Here is an 18367-nt window from a genome sequence, read left to right on the forward strand (position 1 = left end):
CCTGTTTGCTTTATTCTTGGGCTCTATCTTGGCTTTAAAATATTCCATCCAGTTGTCTTATAAACAAATATTTACCTCTGAGAGAAGGATTAGACTATACATCAAATTGACAGCACAGGGATGGATTGCAAATGAAATTATTTAGTTTTCTGGGCTAGTTTTCAGACGTTTTGTAGTGGTAGTGAAGTAAGAATTGCATTCAATATCATCAGAATGCAAGAAAACACGATCTGTTTTTTTTCTATTGAATGCAGGATGACATTCATTTATGCATTCATTTATTGAGTGTCTAGTAGGTACCAGACAATTTGCCAGGCCCAGATGATATAATGCTAAAAAGAAACAAAACAACCCAGATCCCTGCATTCATGAATTTTGAAGGAGAAGAAAATTATATAATGTAGTGCAGAAGGCCAGCATTATTTAAATTATCACATTAATGATGTATAATTACAGATGGTTGCTCTGAAACGAAGGGGAATTGACCTATGAGCATGAGTAGCTACTAAGAAATGCAATCCAGGCTTGGTGTGATGAGGAACGATACTTAAGATATATTCAATATGTGAAGATCTTTGGGTGATAAATGGAGTGGATTATCCATTATCCACACAAAAAGTGTGGAAAGGTGAATTTAAAATGGTGGAAATAGTGTACAAAAATCTTATAGTGAGAATAGACCAAGTAAGTTCAGTGTCGTTGCAGAGCAGTTCTTTGGAGGAAGAGAAAGATATGCAGAGCCTGGATTCTGTGGGCAGTTGTAGGTTATTTCAGGAATTTTGATTTTGATTTTCAGGGTAAATGAGTATAATCAAAGGTTATTAACAAAGGCAACTGCATCAGGATATTTGCTTTTGACATGTTCACTCAGGCTATTTGGTAGGGAATAATTCAAGATGTATGTGCATAAATATGGATGACTAGTAAGGGTGTGAGTGAGGCAGTTTAGGGGACAAGAGGGGTGCTGATAGCTTAACTAGGGTTGTGACTGTAGGCTGGAGAGAAGCTGATGTTTGGGACATATAGTTTCAAGGTAGAACTAACAGAATTTAAGTATGGGTTTGATCTGAAAGGTAAGGGAGATAAACCTGTCTCTTTCGTTTCTGGCTTGAGTAAATAGATGAATGGAAATCTGGGAAAGCACGATTTTATGTAGGGTTTGTATACTATGAACTGTTGTTGAAACATAAAGGTGGATCTGTTAAGTAGACTAACTGTACCAATTTGGAAATTGAGTGAGAAGAAATAAAATAAAAGTTTTCCCTGCTATTTGAGAGCGCCGAATCCTAACCACTAGACCACCAGGGACCTGCTATTTGAAAGTATAGCATTTCTATGAAAACTTTCATAAGCCAGAAAGCATAAAATGAAGAAAGAATTGCCATTAATTTATAGGAAACGTTTTTTGAGTGTTCTCAGACCCCCAAGAAACTTTCTTAGTCTTTTCGGATACCTTAGGATACATCTTGCTAACAGATACACGAAATAAATTAAGATAAAGCACGGTTGCTCACAGACACAGCTCAAAGCTCTAGTGGCTTGGTGTTGAGATGTTGAATGTAGTTAGTTGCCTGGGAAGGAGCTTGGTTGGGCCACTCTCTCTGCTTCATGTTCCCCAGTCATGCTGCTTTTTAAAGGGCTGACTCCAAAACAAACTGCCAACACTGATAAGCCTTTTCACCTTTGTGTGTGTGTGTGTGTGTGTGTGTGTGTGTGTGTGTGTGTGTGTGTTGTCTTTGGATTTCTTTTGGTTAATGAAAACAGGTACTCATGTAGGTGTTCAGTAAAAGCAAAGTGGTCTAAGGTAAATTTCAAAAACAGGAGGTAGCTGTAATGAAAACCACAGATGTTGTTGAATGCTTGGCTGGATGAATAGAGTAGGTAAGTGGCTAACAACAATATTTGATAAGCTATAATATTAAATGGTGAAGCAAAGGAGTGGGATGAACTTGCAAAATGGCTAAGAAGGAGGTTTTTTTACAGAAATTCTACAGAACTGGAAGTGAGGGGTGTCATAAACACCAAGTAAAGTGACCATTTCTTGAAAAAAATGTTATTAGATAGGGTGATAGAAATGCTTCAGTGAACTAGGTTCAGAAATTAGCTAGAATGAGATACAAACTTTCAGAAAATTCAGAAAGTAGAGGAGAAAAACAATCTTAAAAACTTGGGTAATTTGAGCATCTTTAAGGATATTTAATAACTTAGAGAGTTTAGGAAACAGTAAAATAAACAGCATGGCTAAATAATTGGTTAAGTTTTTCAAGAAGTCAGACAGACATAGAGTATGGAGTAGATAGGAGGAGAAAGAGCTCCTTTTTTTAATTTTTTTGTCACAATAGGGGCAAACATGTGTTGGTGGAAAATGATAAAACAGAATACAGTTTAATTCAAAGCATTGATTTGTTGGGGCACCTGAGGGACTTAGTTAAGCATCCAACATTGACTCAGGTCATGATATCATGGCTCAATGGTTCCAGCCCTGTGCCAGGCTCTGTGCTGACAGCTCAGAGCCTGGAGCCTGCCACACATTCTGTCTCCTTCTTTCTCTGCCCCTCCCCCATTAATATTCTATCTGTCTCTCAAAAATAAATAAAATGTTAAAAAAGTAAAAACCAAAAAAAAAAAAAACCACACATTGATTTCTTGGTTTGGAAGAGGGCTTAGAGTTTATATGATTCTAAATTTATGCTATTTTACAATTTCTTTGGTGTGTACAAAGACACAAAGCAGTGGAGACCCATACAGGTTTTAGTTTAAAGCACTTAGGAAGAAATTTTTTGAAAATATTCTTTTTGAGAGTGTTGAAAAAATTCCTTCACAACTCAATATAACTGTCTGCCTAATTATTGTTGTACCTCAGTTTATTAATAGCAAACAATAGAAAACTACCTTATCGAACTCTCAGCAATCTTTACTAGTGAATTATTTTAGTTGTTATTCATCAAATGTACTCAAAGAGGAGTTCAAGATTTATAAGTATATTGATAATTGTTCTCTATATAGATGCTTAGAAAACCAGCCATGGTTTAAAGGTTTTTTTAATTTTCATTTTCTTTCAACTTGATTTCAATTAATTTTTTCCTCAATACATTTTGATTGGCTTCTATATTTCGATGCATGCAATGTTGTGTAAAGCTGCATGAGTGAGAAATTTTTTTAAAAAAGTGTTTGTTATGATGAAGAAGATTCTAATATTTATTTGGAGAGGCTTACCTGTTATGGATTCAGTTGACAGTTACCTACAATTTTTTATTAGATCTGTGGAGATTTCTGTGCATTATTATATATTTCTTGATACATTTTTTCAGCATATAATGCATTTTCTGATTACGTGCAATGCTAATTTTCGCAGGTGAAAAGCAATAAGAATGTTTAAGTGCTGGTCAGCTGTTTTCGTTCTTGGATTCATTTTTTTGGAGTCAGAAGGAAGGCCAACCAAAGAAGCAGGATATGGCCTTAAATCCTACCAGCCTCTAACAAGATTGCGACACAAGGTACAGTCACCATTCTGAATTTGCTCACAGTGCCTACCAATTATGAACTAAACTACTAGGTGTCTGCTTTATTATTCACTCAGGAGCACTTATGTCAGTATATGCCTTCAGAATTTTAAAATATGAAATGGCAGTAATAATTTAGACATTTATAATTTGGGGAATTAAATATTTCTTGACAAAATATAGAGATGGTTTATTTTAAAAGCATTAAAATATTCATTAAGCCATAGTAATGGATTTATAAAAATAGGTAAATCTGTTAAGACCTACTCAACCGATAGTTTCTGGCATTACCATATTAGGTTGGAAGTTTTTAACTAAAACATAAGTATCATGTTTTTTAATTCATAATAAAAGTAACCAAAATGATGTCTATATCATCTGGAGATATATAGGTTGGCAAAGAATTAGTATTTGTAGAAATCATTAGACATTTTAATTTCATAAAAATCATAATGTTGTTATTTTATATTGGGCAAATACCTCACTTCCTTATGTTAAATATTTTCAAGTACAAAATAAGTTTACATTTAGATACACTATAAATTATATAGATTATATACTTATATAAAGCTAATGCTTTTATTTTAATAACAGATCATGATTCTAAAGCAATGCTTAATATAATCAAATTAAAAGGTTATAATACATTTTGGTCCTAATAGCAGATAAAAATAATAATTATGGGAGTAAAATATATTTTAAATTTTCTTATGTTACTTGTCTTAAAAGAAACCCTTCAAATAAATTTAAGTATAGTTGACCCTTGAACAACGTGGACTTGGGGGCACAGACCCCTATGTTTTGAAAATAACTTTTGACTCCCTCAAATCTTAAATATTAACAGGCTACTGATGACTGAAGCCTTACTGATAATATAAACAGTTGATTAACACAAATTTTGGATGTTATATGTATTATATGCTATATTCTCACAATAAAGTTAGCTCGAGAAAAATTTATTAAAAATTAGAAGGAAGAGAAAATTTATATTTAAACTGCTGAACTACATTTATTTTTAAAATCTTGTATAAGTGAACCCACCCAGTCCAAACCTGTGTTATATACATACATGTATATATCCATGCATACATTTTTGCTAAAATTCTTTCATAATATTAAGTGTTTTGATAAAATAGCTGTTTTACTTGGAGTTTTATGTGCCAGATCATAGGATAAGCTCTTAAAAATCATATTTTATTTAATATCCAAACATTCCTATAAAGATGTACTTGTTTAATTTTATATATGAAAAGTCAAACTTTTAAAAGCATTAAGAGATTCAATGAAAGTATACATGTATTAAATATATTAAGTGACTAGGGTAACATGAAATATAAGCTTGATAGCCAGAAAAAATAAAATAAGTAAAATATACTTCAATGTCAAAAATCATTGTTGAAATTTAGTCATGTGTAAAAGGAAATGTTTCTAGATAAATGCAGTTGGAGAATAGGACATGTTCCACAACCTTCCAATTATCCTTTGTGTCCCCTGCCCCACAGACTGTCAATTTCATCTTAGTCCAAAGTTTAGATAGAATAACTCCTTTATGAATACTCTGAAAATATTATTAATTCCATATATTGGTTTATTTTGTTACATACTAGTGAATATTTATTCTCTGCTGTTTGTCTCACCTGAATTATATGTCTTGAGGTAGGAAACTATACCTTTCTAATCTTTTCTTTGGTGCCATGAGCAGAATTGATACTGTTTAATTGACTCCATGGCAGAAAAATGGCCAGCAGAATGCATGGCTATGCGATTTTTATTGTTCTTCTGCTAAATACAATACCACAGGATTTTATGTCTCAGTGTACATTCATAAACAAACCATTTTGAATTATATTTGGATGCTGAAGATAAATTATTTTTCATGCATTGCCATCATATTTAAACCTTTAAAGTAAAGAAACAGCACAATGAGTCAAATCTGTTTTAGAAACACTAATAATCACCCCAAATGATCAAAGTTAGCTCTCAATCTTTTCCATCTCTATGGATCTTACATCTAAATAGCTAGAGATAATATATTTTTACTCTTATGTAAAAACAGAGAGGCAGAGAATGTTAGGAATACCTAACTTTCAAGAAATTTGGTACAGAGGTAAAATTAAGTTATAAAAGGCATTTCATGAGTGTGTGTGTGTGTGTGTGTGTGTGTGTGTGTAAGTGTGTATTTTGACAAGAGTAAAGAAGTATACTAGATTGTACAAGTCCTTGCCAAAACCCCACCAAGTACCTTTTACTCACTAGGAATATCCCTACCCAAACACAGAGAATATAGGTCTTTATTTCCCCCAAGACCTTGAAGATTAACTTCATTATAGTCCATTTACTTATATTTATTTATTTACTTACTTACTTACTTATTTATTTAAGTAGGCTCCAACACAGGGCTTGAACTCATGTCCCTGAGCTCAAGACCTGGGCTGAGATCAAGAGTCAGATGCTCAACTGACTGAGCCACCCAGGAGCCCTGCCTTTATTTCTATTTGAAGCAATTATTATTTGGATCCCAGAAATGCCATGCCATTTCTTTTTCCACTGATTCTCATTTCAGTTATGCTTAGATGCAATGTTAGCGGTGAGGATTTCACAAACAATAATTAAACATGGTACAGTCACAGACATTTCCTATTTCTTTTTTTAAAATATATTTTCATCCATAGAGCTTATCACAATTTGACACATATATTTAAATGACAAATTTACATAATATGTGTATGTGTGTACTATATATGTATATTTCACTTATTTATTATTTTACTGGCTTGTTCCCTTCTATATGATGTGAGCTACTATTCATCTTGCTATCCTGCAGCACTTAGAATTGTATTTGGCATAGGACCAACATTTTAAAAAATATATAGAATGAATTATTCCATCTGCTGACTAGAATAAGGCTGAAATCATATATATATATAGTTCATTATAATTAATTATTATTTTTCTATTATTTTATCATAGTAAATACAACAAAGCAATACTTAATAAAGTGTTTAAAATAAATTGTTTTAACATATATAAATTAATTTCCTATTATTTGTTATTTTTTGACCTAGAGTTTTGTTTAAATTACAAAGAATATAAATGCCTATATTTCTAATGTCTATATAGGAAATCTATAAGAAGATTTTGTTTGGTTTAGGCTCCACTGTATTGAATATATTTATTGACTAGAAAACTATAAAATAAAAAAAATAGATAAAGTCAATCTTTAGATATAATTAGCTATTTCCCACATTTTCCCAGAGAGATGTCAGTACTTTGAGTCTGAACAAATACTATATTTAAGACTCATGTTTACCAAATATTTGTATGCCAACTGTATAATGAATCCTCTTTGAGGAGCAAAAAATAAAATGTGACTTATTTGTCAGATTACATAGAAATATATTGTCAATCAAAATATAAATATATGTGGCATATTTATATCATTTATCACTATATGCACACACGAGTGATTGAAAACATATCTGTTTGTGTCTTAAGATAAAAATGAATACCACATAAATTCATCATGCTAATTATAGAAATTTTAATTATAGTCCACAGTATGCCTGAAGGAGCAAACATGTGTTTTAACTGCTGTGTTATCCAACAGACATTTACAGAACACCGAATGTAGGAATTCATTAGCTTTATTCCATATATTAGGTCATTTAATTATGAATATTCATATATAGCAAGGAATTTTATTGTTATTTCTTAGATGAGGAAACTATATTTACAAATGTATAGTAATTTTTAATGTCACACACCTAGAAGATTAGGAAAGAAGATTTAGAATTGAATACACAAAGATTAAATAATGCAGAATACACAATGAGAACTTTTTTTAGTAATTTGACCTATGTGTCATATAGTTCCTATTCTCCCCACATTCTGATCACATGGTAGGAAGGTAGGATGTTACATCCCTTTGTGGTTGGATGGGACTAGGTGTCTAGTTCTGGCCATGTGATGCATCTGGGTTGGACATTTGACTACAATTACAAAATGTTCCTAAGCTCTCTTTCCTCTAGCATTACACACAGCATCTGTTCAAGGTAGTTGTTTCTTAATCATCCCAAGTGTCTGAATAACTAGGAGGAGTAAAACACCTCTTAAAAGATAAAATGAAAGAGAAACAAAACAAAACAAAACAAAACAAAACAAAACACTTCCGTTTTAAACTACTGAGATGTGGGAGTTTTGTTACCTCAGCATGACCTTAGCCTATACTCACCAACAAAGACAGAACTAAAACTTAAACTCATTATCTCCTAATCAGAAATTCCAGGTTCCTTTGTCTGTACCATCTTGGCTTCTTACTTCATTTTCAGTCTTTGGATTTTTCTTACTCTCTTTTCTCTATTTCTTTCTTGTCTTGTCTCTACTTCTTGCTGGGTCATAATTTACCATCACAGAGTAATTTCCTATTGTATTTATAACCCTGTAACATGCATGTCCTAATATTTTAGTATATTGCCATATACTCTAATTGTCTGGTTGTAAATCCTGTTAGGAACAGTACTATACCTCAAATCCTTTTTCTTATCTATAGCACTGCTCACATTGCTGCATTGTCTGCTGCTGATGATACTCAAAGTCAGGCTTGAAGGAAGATCTTAAGAGAACAACAGGAGTGTTGAGTATACTGGTGGGGCCACTTAGAGACCTTAAAATTCTTTTATGTGGCCAGAGAATGCTATGTCCAGCCTGATTGTACAGAGCTAAATGAGTTATCCTGTCTCCTTAGGCTCCACTTGCCTATGTCAATTCTAAGACTTTCCATATTTTTCAAACCAAAAGGGAATTATGATTCTCTTACCTTCTAAATCAAAATGTTTGTCTATGAGAGTAGTTACTGTGTAAATGGGCAGAGTTGGCATAATTTAATACATCCAGAGAGTGTTTGCACCGTTGTACAGAATAATTCAAATACATCATTTGTGGGAGATGAGTTTTTTCTTTTGGTATTAAAGAGTGGTAGCTGTGGATGGGTGAGAGTAGGAGGAAAGAACTCTAGGGAAGGAGACAAACATTAAACAACACATCAAAACCATGTCTGCTTAGAGGCTGGAAACCTTCAGGCAAACCCAGGAGCATTATTTCTTGACTGAGGAAAAATTGTTCCTTTCCATCTGAAATATCTGACTGCTTGCAGCATGTTCAACGGAAGGCTCCTAAAATGTTAATATATGTTGCAGAGGTCAGAAAGCAATTGGGCACACTATATGAGAGCAACAAATGGTAGCAATGAATGGGGTAAAGGAGTACTGGTCAAATAATTAATCAAACCTTAAAGACTGCACTAACTAATATATACATCAGTCTATTTATGCCATATATATTATAGTGGCCGAATATTATTAATAAATCTCAGATTTTTTCTAGTCAAGTAAATTATGTTAGAAAAATAAGAACATTTTTGGAACATGAAATTCCAGTATTAATTGAGCTAGTTACCAGACCAGGTTAAACCAGCACATACCACAGAGAATGATACATGGGTGAGTTGAAGGGCACCATATCTATTGTATGGCCCATAAGCCTTCCTGTTCTTTGTACCAGACAAAGACTTGGTCTTTGTTATGCTGGACAGCAAGTATTCCTGCCTGCCACTGTGAATGGACATACAAACTCTTGTTTTCTAAGGTTGTAAACACACTTGCTCTTTGCTCTAGCGAGAAACATTATCTCTATGTTTCAGGGAAGTTTCTATCCAAATATCCCTGACCAGATAGTCTAGAGCAAATGGCTCTGTGTCTCTGTACATGAGGCTTCAGAAACATGAAAGGCCATGGAAGATTTTCTCCCAATGCATATGGAGAACACTTCCTTTAACAGGAAGTTAGAATTGCCATTAAGTGTATCTAAAGCCAAAATTTATTCTGTGTGTGTTTCTAAGTTGATTTGAGCACCCAGTACATAGTTATAAGTTCGTCTTACCTTTCACCTAGTTAACTGGGTTCTTTCTGGAACTCTAAGGGGAGAGAAATATTTTGCTCACCTTTGGATGTGTTGCTTGCATATTTGTTCCATCAAACCAAGGTATATTTGATAAACTGGGGGAGATTGACTTGCAGTGGATTGAATCATTCTGCGTAACAAAACTAAGTCAAGAAAAGAGTATATCTAACTTTTAAAATTCCTAAGATGAGGACCTGCTAGAGAAAATTGTCATTTTATCCCTTCAAGAATGAATTCTCAAAGCAGCACTATTATTATAGATGTGTAAGGTGGTTTGCAAAACAGGGTGCTCCTTTACACTTCTCTGACTCTACATTAAACTATTTTTGTAAAGCTTTAAAAGTAGCTATAACTTGAAAGAATAGAGCTACCTTTCGTTGAAGACTTAAAGTTTTGAAATATTAAAAATGTGATGTTTTAGCACTCTATTTAAATCTATTCACAAAGTATAACAAAGTAGGCAAATAAAGTCAAATTTATATAGTACATTAAAGCCAAGCTTGTCAGAGTTTCAGAAAACTCTACTTACGTATCAGCCTTGGGCACATTTCAAGCTTTCTACCACACCAGTATGGATTTTTAAAGTGACTTGAGTTACAGTGCTTCCTTTTATCCAATGCAATAATTTCAAAAAAATTATCCTGATAGTTAAACAACAACAAGAACAACAAAAATGGTTCTATCCATTTTCTGAACATTGATTCATTTACTGATCAACAAATACAAACTATTAGGACCTAGGTACAATGAAATGAGTTTGTCATTAATGTTCATTTTCTTTAGATTGACTTCCAAAGTGTTCTTATCTCTGGATCTAGTTGTATTTTTCCACCATTTCTGTGGTAAGAAGAGTGTTACATCATATTAATTTGATAGAAAAACCAACTATTAACATCCCCATATTTTCTGCTAATTAAGCATTATGCTATCTTACATTTAAAAAAAATATAGGTATGTTGTTGATAACAGGGTTCAATGTGGATACACTATGCTGTAGATGTAGGAAAGAGGATTGTGAGTTAACAGATAATGAGTTAAAGGTTATGATTGAGGTAGAAATGCCTTTATCTAATCATTAATATTAATATATTGTGAACTAGCATTTGCATTCAGTACTTCAATGTGTGAATTAATTATAAGTTGTTTTGTACATCTTCAATTATTAAAATTCTATTGTGAATTCAATTACCACACCTCTGTATTATAAATGAGAGGAAATATCCTGATTTACGAGCTTGATATTCAACACATTTAAAAGATAAACACCCTATGGTATATGAACCACAAATGAGTGTATGGTATTACTTTTAAGTACTATTACTCACTGCTTATTTCAAGCATCAGTTCCCTATGTATGAGCTGAGAGATATTTTTAGAGCCACAAGATAGTAAAAAATATTCAATCAATTTAAAATATAAAGCTGAGGACCTGAGAGGCAAAGTTCTCTGTTAATTACACAAGTGGGTGTTACTTAGCTAAGATTAAAATCCAGATTTCCGAACTTGCAAAACAGCTTTCTTTCCCTTTAACCCACTACCCCCTTAATTAACATGTTTCAAGTCCAGCTTTTTATCAGCAAAAACATGCATTCACTCATCATATCAACAAGTATTTATTAAGTAGCTGCTGAGCAAAATGATTCAAATTAAGTTCTTAAATACACATGTTGGTTTGCCTGTGATTATTGGTGAAGTAAACTTTTCAAATGAATGGATTGAAAATACAATAAAAGACCTTATTTAATAAATAGCAAGGGAACTGGCCCTCCGGGACAAGCCAGTGCCAAGTTTGCTTCATAGAGACTAGTTTACAGGAAAATAAATGGGGTGATTTTGCATATTTGCTGGGCTAGGAATTAGAAAAAACATGCTTAGTTAAATTGTTGAACTACTTGAAAGTGATTGTGAGTTTACCAGTTGTGTGGGTTAAACAAACAGCCCATTCGGAGTAGGGCTGTCACTCATTACACTAACAATTGGTAGAAATAGCCAACAAAAAAAAGCCAACCACAAAAAAAATCTGTATTGTAAACATGCTGTCAGGAGCTCCTGGGTGGCTCAGTTGGTTAACTGTTGGACTTCAGCTCAGGTCATGATCTCATGGTTTCTGGGTTCGAGCCCTGCTTTGGGCTCTGTGCTGACAGCTCAGAGCCTGGAGCCTACTTTGGATTCTGTGTCTCCCTCTCTCTCTACCCCTCCCCTGCTCATGCTCTGTCTCTCTCTTTCTCAAAAATTAATAACAAACATTAAAAACATGTAAATATTCTGTCAGAAGTTTGCTTACATCTGCTATCAGAAATCCTGCAAGGTGGTTTTGTTTTCTCCTGAGGTAGGGGCCTGATCGTTTTTCTTATTTTTTTAACAGGTTTTTTAAAAATTTATTTTTTTCCAAAATAATTCATTTTTAAAAAATTTTTTATTCGAGTAGAGTTGACACACAATGTTATATTACTTTCAGTTGTGCAGCACAGTGATTCAGCAACTGTATATGCTATGCTCACTACTATTTTTAGAGCAGCTTTAGGTTAACAACCAGAGTGAGCCCAGAGTTCTGAGTTCCCATATCCTTTATGGTCCCACACCTGCACCCTTCTTCCACTATCAACTTTCTGCTGGGTATTTTGCCAATTAGGTTTATATAAATCTTTTATAAAGACCTCACAAAAACAAGTGTTCTGACAGATACTGTAAACAAATGCAACATAAGCTTTTAAAATATATTATTTGAAGTGATATAAATACTTCTAATTGTGTAAAGGTTCAGAAAATTTTTGTATCCCTTCTATTTTATTTCTCTCAAATTTTGGAATTAAATTTTAAATATACAGCAAATTTGAATAAGCTTTACAGTGAATATTCATGTAACCAAGACCTAGATAAATATTTTATTATGCTTGGTTTTCACTGATATATGTATATGTTTGTGCGTATCTCCATCCCTCTTTTCATTTGTTAATCTACCTTACTTTTTATTTATTTCAAATTATAGACAGTAAACTTTTCTTTCTTAGATACTTTAGAACACATCATTTATTAGAGTTAAATATTTATCTAGAGATTATTTTTCTTTGGAGATACATTTTATACATAATGGAGAGGCCCAATCTTATGTCTTTATTCTTTGAATTTTGACAAATGTGTGCGCATCTGCAATAAACATCAGAATACATGGGGCGCCTGGGTGGTTCAATCAGCAGAGCATTGGCTCAGGTCATTATCTCCCATTCGTTGGTTCGAGCCCCGTATCAGGCTCTCTCCTGTAAGCACAGAGCCCCCCTTCAAATCTTCTGTTTCCCTTTCTCTCTGCCCCTCCCTCACTCTCTCTGTGTCTCTCAAAAATAAACATCTAAAAAATTCAAAATACAACTGTATCAAGGTGTTAAAAACCATGCCCCCAAAAAAGTTGCCTCATGTCTTTCCCCTGTGAATCTCTGCTGCCCTCATTCATGCTGAAGCCACAAGTGTTCTCATATTATTCACCATCGTACAGTCTTATCTGTTTGAAAATTTCTTGTAAATGGGATCATACCATATATGCAGATTTGTATATTTGTTTTACTCAAAATAATGTTACTGAAATTCATTTATGTTATTGACTCTTAATAGTTTATTCCTTTTATTGCTGAGTAATATTTTACCATATTAATATATCACAGTGTTTAATTTTTTTAAATCTATTTCCTGTTGATGGAAACCTGGTTGTGAGTTTGAACATTCTTGTATAAGTCTTTTTGGTTCTATATTTTCATTTTTCTTGGGCTAATAGTTAATAATTATTAGCAGTGGATTGCTAGTTTGTACACTAGTTTTCCTTTAAAAAGAAACCACCAGAACTTCTAATGATACATAATTTTATATTCTCAATAGTAATGTGTACAATTTCCAGTGACTCTACATTCAAGGCAACTTTTGCTGTTCTCTTTTCTTAATTTTTGTTTTAGTCATTCTGAGCATGGAATTTATTGTAGTTTTAATATTTTTTGATGACTGTTTGTGACACTGAGAATTTTTTCATTTGTGTACTGACTATTCATAAATTTTGTTTTGTGAAGTGTCCAAAAATTTTTGTCCATTTTTTGTAATATTATTTTATTTTCAGTTGTTGAAGTATTTTACATTCCCTCAATACTCTAAAGAATATATAATTGTTTTATCAAAATATTTATATCACTGTAAAATTTAAAAAAAAAATTTTAAATTTATATTTGAGAGACAGAGAGAGACAGTGCGAGCAGAGGAGGGTCAAAGAGAGAGGGAGATACAGAATTTGAAGCAGGCTCCAGGCTCTGAGCTAGCTGTCAGCACAGAGCCCAACATGGGGCTCAAACCCACAAACCATGAGATCATGACCTAAGCCGAAGCTGGACACTTAACCAACTGAGCCACCTAGGCGCTCCTATCATTGTAAAATTTTAAACTAGATAGAGCTTCTATTAGAGTCTCTAGTATGATTTCATAAAAAAACAATGTGAAGACAGTAAACAGAGTCTACCTTTAGATAGGTTTATATCTATGTATATTTAGAATTATATATACTATATAATTATATAGAAATGTATAACATATGATAATATATATAATTCAAAATATCATATTTATTTTGCTCATGTTTCATTGTTAACGAATTTAGGAATTCATCAACTGCAGTTGGTTTATGAGCCACTAAAGTTAATCAGTCACACCCAATTTAAGATCTGAAATAGTATTTCCCTAGTATGTCATCTCTATAACTCACTTCTGTGAGATTAACGATATGCAAACCAGAAATGGCAGAAATAACACTGATGAGAAGGAATTAAAACTCCAGTTAGGAAAAGAAAAAAAAATAAAAGGACATATAACTATTGTAATGAGAAAATATCTCTTGCTTTATCACATTCTATTAGAATTTTAACAAGTCTAAAAACTGAAGTTTCATTTCATCTTTGAAAAATAAGAAAGTAAAAGATATTTAATCCTACTGTGTTCTATGTTCCTGTCACTACCATAGTTATGTAGCAAGTGTTGATATAGTGTCAATGATATATCACTAATTGTATCAATTCTGTTTCACTAATTGAATATTTTGGACTTTAAAAATTTTCTATTTATTCTTTAAATTTATTTAAGGTTTATAGATATTTAAGAAGTATATATGAATAAATTTTATAATTATTAATTTTCAACTTCTATTTAAATTACCATTAGTTAATTTCAGGTGTACAATACAGTCATTCAACAATTTTATACACACCTAGTGCTCATCACAGCAAGTGCATTCCTTAATCCCCGTCACCAATTTAACCCATCCCATCACCCACCTCACCTCTGGTAACCATTAGTTTGTTCTCTATAGTTAAGAGTCTTTAGATTGCCTCTCTTTTTTACCCCTTTGCTCATTTGTTTTGTTTCTTAGATTCCACATGAGTGAAATCATATGGTATTTGTCTTTCTCTGACTTATTTCACTTAGCATATATTCTCAATCTCTCTCTCTCTCTCCCTCTCTCTCTCTCTCTCTCTCTCTCTCTCTCTCCCTCTCTCTCTCTCTCTCTCTCTCTTTCTCTCTCTCTCTCACCTCTTCTTTATATATTCATCAGATGGACACGGGCTTTTTTCATAATTTTTTATTGTAGATAATAGTGCCATAAACATCAAGGTGCTTGTATCCATTTGAATTAGTAGTTTTGTATTCTTTGGGTAAATACTTAGTAGTGATTTACTAGATGGTAGGCTAGTTCTATTGTTAACTTTTTGAAGAACCTCCATACTGTTTTCCAGAGTGGCTGCACCAGTTTGCATTCTCACCAGCAGTTTAAGGTGGTTCCCCTTTCCCCACATCTCCAACACCTATTGTTTCTTCTGTTCTTCATTTTAGCCATTCTGACAGTTGTGAGATGATACCTCCCTGCAGTTTTGATTTGCTTTTCCCTGATTATGAGTGATGTTGAACACTTTTTCTCATGTTTGTTTGCCATCTGTATGTCCTCTTTGGGGAAAAAATGTCCATTCATGTCTTCTGCCCATTTTTTATTGTATTATTTGTTTTATGGGGGGGTGTTGAGTTTTATAAGTTCTTTATATATTTTGAGTGCTAACCCTTCATCAAATACGTCATTTGCAAATGTTTTCTTCCATTCTATAGGTTGTCTTTTAGTTTTGTTGAGTGATTTCTTCACTGTCCAAAAGATTTTTATTTTTATAATATCCCAATAATTTACTTTTGCTTTTGTTTCCCTTGCTTCAGGAGACATATCTATAAAGAAGTTGATATGGTCAGTGTCAAAGAGGTTACTGCCTATGTTCTCCTCTAGGATTTTTATTGTTTCAGGTGTCATGCATAGATCTTTAAATCCATTTTGTAATATATATTTTAAATGCTTTTATTTATTTTTGAAAAAGAGAGAGTGAATGGAAGAGGGGTGGGGATTACAGAGGATCTGAAGCAGACTCTGTGCTAAACAGCAGAGAGCCCAATGAGGGCTTGAAGTAACCAACTGTGAGATCATGACCAAGTCGTTGGATGCTTGACAGACTGAGCCTGTTAGGTTCCCCCAACTCCATTTTGAATTTATTTTTGTATATGGTGTAAAAAAAATGCTCCAGTTTATTTCTTTTGCATGTTGCTGTCCAATTTCCCAACCTGATTTGCTAAAGACACTGTCTTTTTCTCGTTGGAAATCCTTCCCTTCTTTGTCAAAGATTAATGGATCAGACAGTTTGGGTTCATGCCTAGGTTTTCTATTTTGTTCCATTGATCTATATTTCTGTTTTTGTGCCAGTACCATTTGATTTTGATCACTACAGCTTTGTAATACAACTTGAAGTCTGGAATTGTGGAAGATGGAAATTGTGGAGGATGGAATTGTGGAGGATGTGGAGGCTGAAAGATGATGATGCCTTCAGCTTTGCTTTTCTTTTTCAAGGTTGCTGTGGCTATTTGGAGTCTTTTGTGGTTCCATACAAATTTTAGGATTATTTGTTCTAGCTCTGTGAAAAATTTTGTTGGTGTTTTGATAGAGATTGCATTAAATGTGTACATTGCTTTGAGTAGTTTAGACGTTTTAACAATATGTGTTCTTCCAGTCAATGAGATAGAATAGCTTTCCATTTCTTTGTGTCCTCTTAAATTTTCTTCATCAGTATTTTACAGTTTCCAGAGTACAGGTCTTTCACCTCGTTGGTAAGGCTATTCCTGGGTATCTTATTGTCTTTGGTACAATTGAAAATGAGAATAATTCCTTATTTTCTCTTTCTGCTGCTTCATTATTGGTATATAGGAATCTATGAATTTCTGTACATTGATTTTTATCCTGTCATTTTATTGTGTTTGTCAGTTCTAGCAGCTTTTTTTGGTGTATTTTTTCTGGTTTTCTATAAAGAATATCATACCATCTGCAAATAGTGAGCTGGACTTCCTCTTTTTATTTCTTTTTATTTTCTGAATTTTATAACTCTTATTAAGCCTATTTATGTTTAAGCAATATTATATTGAAAAAAAAAGACTACATTGCTTGTCCACTGAACTATTTATTTCCCTTGAATGAAGAACATGTTTTAATCAAGTATTAGAGATACTAAGGGAAACAGCATGTAGACATATTGGAATGCCTATCCCAGATTTCTAGTTTCCATTCCATTTTATGCTTAGGTTACAGTTTCATGGATGTGACCAGGAAATAATACATGAAAATGAAAGGCAAACACCAAGCTGAGCAGAAAAGCCTCTTTATTGTAGTTCCATTTCACCTAGAGCATTTCTGATTTTTTTTTTAATTTTGAGCTATAATAAGTTTCATTTGGATAAAATTTGTTGCTTAATAAAAATTAAATATAGAAATGGATGGTTTCAATTACTTAGTGATTTTGTGAACTGTGGTTTCAAATGATTTAGCTATTTCCAGAACTCAAATTTGTCCACAGAGATAGATGAGTGGAAACCAAATATAGCTTTAAAAAAAATTGAAGACAACTTTGTCTTTTCCAGAAGATAAAATTAAATATTTAAAAAAATATTTGTATTTATTTACACACTCATTTCAAAGGCATCATTGAAAGTGAAAATTGAGATGTATCTTATTTGTCTACAAGTCTAATATCTTCAATTTGCTAGTCAGGTGTAGGTCTTAACTGTTAGGTGCCCAACTTTCTTAAATCAGGTAGTGATAGATTTGCAATAACACTCTAATCTCCTAACCAAGGGGGAGATTAGAGATTGTACCCATTAGAACATTTTCTGATGTATTTGTTTAAAAAGCAATCACCATAATTATACACATGCAGCATATATGTGTGTTATATGTACAAATATAACCAGCACAAGCATGTTTTTACCAATTGTACTAGGTTTTCAGCTTTTAAAACTTACTCTTCAAAACTTGATATGACAAATAACTATGTATTGTCAAAAAAAAAAGATAGAAACAACCTTTATCTCCCTATAGATTCTTAGCCATTATTTCAGTCCATTATTATACTAAAAAGCAGGTTCAATAAGACATAAATAGAATTGGTCTGGTGCTATAGTTCAAATCCTGTTGTTGCATCTAGTGTTCCTTTTTTTGGAATACTGTTCCCTAAGATCTTATGATTTTTCCTTTTGATTGATATAATAAAGTCGCTTATTCGCCTCCCAGAAGTCTGTGTTCATTGCCCCTGAGAACATTATTTCTGTGAAATGTTCTGCTGAAAATGGATTCTAATGACCAAGTCATTTGGAGAAAACTGCAGAGTGTGCTTCTGTGGAAATCCACAATGCACAAGAGCATATTCAAGTCTGAGAAATATTCTAAACTTTGCTTAACCTAGAATTTCCCAACTAAATGGACTATAGAAAATTTTGAACACCTTCTGGTATGCTAGGAAACACAATTTGGGGAACTATGCTCTAGTGGCTTTAGAATTAATTGCTGCTATACACACCAACTG

General features: G+C 33.0%; 1 protein-coding gene across 1 annotated transcript in view; it reads left to right on the plus strand.

Moving 5' to 3' along the window:
• The window catches only part of FSTL5 (follistatin like 5), a 711768-nt gene that overhangs the window by 43937 nt on the left and 649464 nt on the right, over positions 1-18367 (plus strand). The window contains exon 2 of the mRNA XM_029939311.1: positions 3356-3497. Within this exon, the coding sequence (XP_029795171.1) occupies positions 3372-3497 (126 nt within the window). The 5' untranslated portion in view covers positions 3356-3371. The remainder of the gene's footprint in view (positions 1-3355; positions 3498-18367) is intronic.

The sequence above is a fragment of the Suricata suricatta genome, chromosome 1 (assembly GCF_006229205.1).
Source record: "Suricata suricatta isolate VVHF042 chromosome 1, meerkat_22Aug2017_6uvM2_HiC, whole genome shotgun sequence".
Classification (NCBI taxonomy): Eukaryota; Metazoa; Chordata; class Mammalia; order Carnivora; family Herpestidae; genus Suricata; species Suricata suricatta.